Source organism: Meleagris gallopavo, chromosome 11, assembly GCF_000146605.3.
Source record: "Meleagris gallopavo isolate NT-WF06-2002-E0010 breed Aviagen turkey brand Nicholas breeding stock chromosome 11, Turkey_5.1, whole genome shotgun sequence".
NCBI lineage: Eukaryota > Metazoa > Chordata > Aves > Galliformes > Phasianidae > Meleagris > Meleagris gallopavo.
The window spans coordinates 8741976-8747168 of NC_015021.2; the positions used below are offsets into that span (position 1 = coordinate 8741976).

Genomic DNA, 5193 nt, shown 5'->3' on the forward strand with positions numbered 1-5193 from the left:
TGCAGGAACTGGTCAATCCAGTACTCTATTATCAAATTAAGAGGCCGCTTCAAGGACTGAAGATGCTCGAGGCTCAGGCTGGCAGGTAAAAAGCAGCGCTGGCTCAGGGGGACGCAGGGGAGAAGAGATACAGAGGGCATTTTCCCAGGTGTAGCTCAACCGGGTCCCACCATTGTTTCCCTCCCTGGGAATCTGTGCAAATTGAGCAGGAGCCATGCAAGCTGCTCCGAGCACGCCCGTTTTGCTTCTCTTCTTCTTCTTAACAAAAGATCCCTACAAAGCAAGGCTTTGGAGGCCGGACATCTGTCGCCGTTTGGGGGGGCCGCCGCGGTCATTGAAAAGAAGCAGTGCCCTGTCAGCTTTGATTGATGGTCACAAACCTCTGGGCTCGACCCCTCGTGTGGGAAAAGAAGTCCCGCCAAGGCGAGCTCCCTTTCACATGCTAATTTTGGGTTATAAATACGGCGGAGGAGCGGAGGAGAGGCAAAGCGCCCGCCGGGACTGGCAGCACCCGCTGCCCGAGTGCCACCCGCCCCGTCCTGGCAGCGCCGGGCGGACAGCTGGATTACAATGACGGCCGCAGCCATGGCCGGCGGTGCACACAAGCTGTCCAGCACCAAGGAGGAGAGGAAGGTAGGAGCCCAGCGGGAGCCCCGCGCAGGGTTGGGTGCTGCGGATTGCTTGTGGGAAAGAGTGATTTTTTTCCCTCTTACTATAAAGACGTTTTCTCTGAATTTAACCTGTGTAAGTTTATTTTCTGCTTCACTTCTCTGCCTTTTGGTTTCTGTTGGGTAAATTCAGGCTAATAGGGGTGGAAGTAAGAGAATTCAAAGCTAGTGTGAGCCAAAGGACAGGCCCTTACCAGAGCTGGAGGCTCTCCATCAGTACGGACCCCGCTGAGTGTCACGCATCACTGGTTGCACACTGGGATGTGGCTCTCCCAACTCATGCCAACCCCAGGCTGCCTCCGTGAAGCCCACGCAGTCCAGTTTCTTCCCTTCTCTACAAAAAATAAATCAATACAACTCATCCTTATCCTGTTTAGGAGGAAGTTTTTCACCCAGAGGGTGGTGAGGCACTGGAACAGGTTGCCCAAGGAGGTTGTGGATGCCTCATCCCTGGAGGCATTCAAGGCCAGGCTGGATGTGGCTCTGGGCAGCCTGGTTTGGAAGTTGGCAGTCCTATACATAGCAGGAAGGTTGAAACTAGATGATCAATATGGTCCTTTTCAACCAAGGCCATTCTGTGATTCTCTGATTCTCTTCCCTGCAGTTAAGGAAACCCCTAATCGAACGGAAGCGCAGGGAAAGGATTAACAACTGCTTGGACCAGCTGAAGGAGACCGTGGTTGGTGCGTTTCACTTGGATGTAAGTGTTCATTTTGATGCAGATTATGTCCCTCTGCTGATGGAGATTGTTTGGCTTTTGGGGGGACGGGAGAAAGTCTCTGTATTCTGTGAAAATCCGCAATTACCTCACGGCCTCTCAGCTCATGAACTCTTTTCTTTATTAGCAGTCTAAACTGGAAAAAGCAGACATCCTGGAAATGACGGTGAAACACCTCCAGAACATCCAGAACAGCAAGCTGATGGGTAAGTGCCCCTTCTCTGCAGCCCCTGAGGCACAGGGCTGTACGTTCAACCTCCCAGCAGCTCGGCCAAAGCCTCTTGCAAACGCCGTGCTGGTGCTCTGGGCTGGCTTTCACCGCTAGATGGGGAGATGGAGCCGAACACATTTTAACCCACGGAAGATTTTCATTCCAGCGCCCATTTCTCCTTTTGTTCCGTTGTGGCTCTTCCTGCCCACGGGCAGCAGGATGCTGGGGACTGCCCACGCCCTGCACCCTTCCCCTGCAAACCACACACGTTCCTGTAAAGCATTAAACCAAGCTCAAATCCGTGCAGGAATCAATCTGCCTTCTCCAGAAGTCAGTATCTGGCTCTTAAATAATAGGTGTTTCTGCATCTCCCAGTGTCTCTGAGGGGCCTCTGTTGAGCACGGTGGCAGACTGGCAGGGGAATGCCTGCCAATACCCTGTGATATCGCTGCCCCAGTGGGAAACTCCACCTAGAAACCCGAGTGCTGTTACCTGCTCCAGCCTGGAGCCTAGCACTGCTCTCCCTTACGCAGAGCTTCTGTCCCCCTGGAGCAGCAGGGCACTGGCCCGCCACAGCCCCACAGTGGTTTTGGTCAGAAGCAATAGGAAGCAATAGGCCCTGCATGGGCCAAAGCACACGGGAACCTGCTGAATGTGTTGAAGTGGGATGCGTAGGCTTTGCACCCTTACCAACTCCAGCTGTCTCCTGTTCAACGCAGCTGACTCCAAAGTGGGCCTTGAAGCTCAGCAGAGGTACAGCACGGGATACATTCAGTGCATGCATGAGGTCCACAACCTTCTCCTCACCTGCGAGTGGATGGACAAGACGCTGGGGGCACGGCTGCTAAACCACCTGCTGAAATCCCTACCCAGGTCTGGAGAAGACACCTCCAAAGCAGCATTAAGTTCTTCGAGCCCGTCTCAGCAGCCTCTCCTGACTGCAAAAACCCCGCTGAGCCCTAAAGGGAATACTCCCAGCACAAATCCATCTCAGGAGCACTTCTACCCAGTGGAACACAAACAGGCTTCGAAAAATTCATTCCAGCCATCCTCGCTGTCAAGTTTTGGCCAGGTCGATGCTGTGCCTCCCAGACAGGTCCTGCAGCCCAATTTTTCCCATAATAACCCTAGTATGGGGTCATTAGATATGTGGAGACCATGGTAAAATGTGTTTTCAAATGTTTATCCTAACCTTAGACACTCTTATGTATGTATCTTATAGATATGTTTCTTTACAACACTTGTGGAGCAGGTCTGCTCCCGTAGGTGTACTAAAGACCAGGGTACTTCAAGCCGAAGTAAACCTATGTGTAGCCTGCATTATAGAAGGCTGCTATTATTTTGTATTTATTTAATACATCTAAATTATTGTATAGAATCCTCTCGTGCTCTTTAGTGTATATTAATTATATAACTTCCTTGTCTTTCATTCCTAAAATAATTAATGTTCTATCAGTGAATATCAGATGATGACAACAACCCTCTCTTGCACCAAGTTCACCTCTGGGATCTCATGCAGCAGCTGAGACCACTTCACAGAACAAAGCAGCAAACAGCCAATCTCCTTATTTTTATTATTGTTACAGCTATTCATGTGCAACCATGGGAGATTTCAGTTCTGATTCCTGTAGGAATGTTGCAGTGCTGAAAACACAAAAAGAGAGACTTGGTTTAGACATTATAAACTGTTTAGAAATATTCTCTGTATTGCTCAGTGTCCACACACTGTTCCTGAACATACTGACATAACTGTTCAACAAGTGAGCTATGCGTATGTCACCTGTAGTTACATTTAGAAGTTTTGTTTATTTTCTAAATAAACTCTTGGAAGATAGTGACTGTGTTTCTCCCATCCTCCTTCTGCCTGCCCTGAACACAGTTGGTGCTTTGGATAAAAGCAGTGTGTACACACACACACACACACACACACAGAATCGCCTGGATCATGGTAATGTCTGTGAGTGACAAAAGAAGTCAGGAGCTGGACTTGTCAACCTGCAGCAGTACTTTGGGTTTGACTTAGAAGAGCATTGCAGACAGACTGACAGGCAGAAGGCAAACTCCCTGCAAACTGTACCCATCAGACTGGGACAAACCTGCTCAGCTTGTAACATTTGGTCTCAGTTTTTCAACACAAAGGCAGTTGAAAGCTCTTCACAGTTACAAGAAAAACACTGCTCATACAAATTAACAGCCACCCAGTTCAGAGGGGCTAATTATGCAGAGCCATTTATTTGATGATGCACTGAAAGAGTGAAAACCATCACCTCTGGATTTAGCATTCTGTTCTGCTTAGCGGAAAAAGGTAGCAAAGCCACAGATCGCTCACAGGTTGTGATAACAGTCAGCCAAAGGGATCTTGGAAGAGAAAAGACACAAAAGACAGGTGGCAGAGATTACCACACACACCGCTGAGGTCAGAGAAAGCCGCATGTGACCTGAGCACCCATTGCTGCACTGCTACAGGAACCTCCTCTGCCCAGAGCTGGGCCACAGGGAGGTAAAGCAGCAGATCCCAACCCGGAATAGGGCCTGAAACTCACTGTTTTCTTCTCGATCATTCTGGTGGTGCACCTTATCAACTTGTGGTAACCTCAGCGCTGTGCTGGGAGAAGGGCTAGGAAACACTGCTATGCTGCCAGTGTTCTCCTGTGTTTTGACAGCATGGACATAAAAACATACTTTCCCCTAACGCTGTAAATCCCCACTGACTATAATTATCAGCTTTGGTTACTGCGCTGAAAAGAGATCAGTGAGAAATATGTATTTCTCCCCATCTCTGGCTGCTTACTCTGTGCATTTGGACATACTTTGTGCTCAGTGTGTTTTATTATTTCCTGTTTCTAATTGGTGTTTTGGTTTTTTTCTTTCGTGGGTGCAGAGGGAATGGTCACACAGCAGCTGAAGAGAGCTTTAAAAATAGAAAAGTGAGACTGAAATGCTCGGCCAGCAGCCTCCAGTACACAATGCTCGTTTCTCAGTGCCTTCTTTTCCATCCAGGGGGCTCTTTTAAATGATCCCATGCCACATTCCTAAGTAGAAATCTTCTTTGGTCAGACAGAATCCTTTGCACACCAACAGCTTTTCAGTAAAGGTGTTTCTTTAGGAAGGGAGATTATCCCTAACCCTTCACACGCATGAAGTCAGCTGCTACTGTGTTTGACAGAGGAACTTGGTTACTGAGTTCAGATTCATTGGGCTTTATCAGAACCTGAACAGTACAAAAGCAGTACTGCTTCACTCTTTGGTACGGGCACCTCCCCCCAGCAACCAGAAAGTACTGTTAGCTGTACCATCTCCTCTCCAGGAAATATGTGTCCAAACATCTGCACTGGGCTCTGGCAGTGGTGCCTCCTGGCTGCTGCTGTGCCCCATTGCAAGCAGGGCTCAGCCTCAGCTGTGCACTGCAGCACAGCTCCCACCGGGGGCTGCATGCACAAGGAATAAGGGGTTTGAAGGCACAGAGGTGCCACACACTCAGATCTCAGCCCTCAACTCCATACACACAGTGGAAGCAGTCAAGACATGCAACCAGACCAGGTTGCTCAGCATGGGTTCAGCCAGGCAGACCTGTTTGCTGAAAGCAGCCGCCAGAT

At 49.3% G+C, this 5193-nt stretch overlaps 1 protein-coding gene across 2 annotated transcripts; it reads left to right on the forward strand.

Moving 5' to 3' along the window:
* The first annotated feature begins 472 nt into the window (after nucleotides 1-472).
* LOC100548864 (transcription cofactor HES-6-like) lies at nucleotides 473-3322 on the forward strand. Of its 2 annotated transcripts, none has more exons than XM_010716468.3 (4): nucleotides 473-633; nucleotides 1273-1368; nucleotides 1517-1592; nucleotides 2317-3322. In XM_010716468.3, exons 1-4 carry the CDS (start codon nucleotides 571-573, stop codon nucleotides 2760-2762), a joined length of 681 nt encoding a protein of 226 aa, XP_010714770.1. In that variant the 5' UTR covers nucleotides 473-570; the 3' UTR covers nucleotides 2763-3322. The 2 variants fall into 2 exon arrangements, with proteins under 2 accessions (XP_010714770.1, XP_003209096.1); XM_003209048.4 differs by having other exon boundaries at nucleotides 475-633; nucleotides 1514-1592.
* Nucleotides 3323-5193: the final 1871 nt, after the last annotated feature.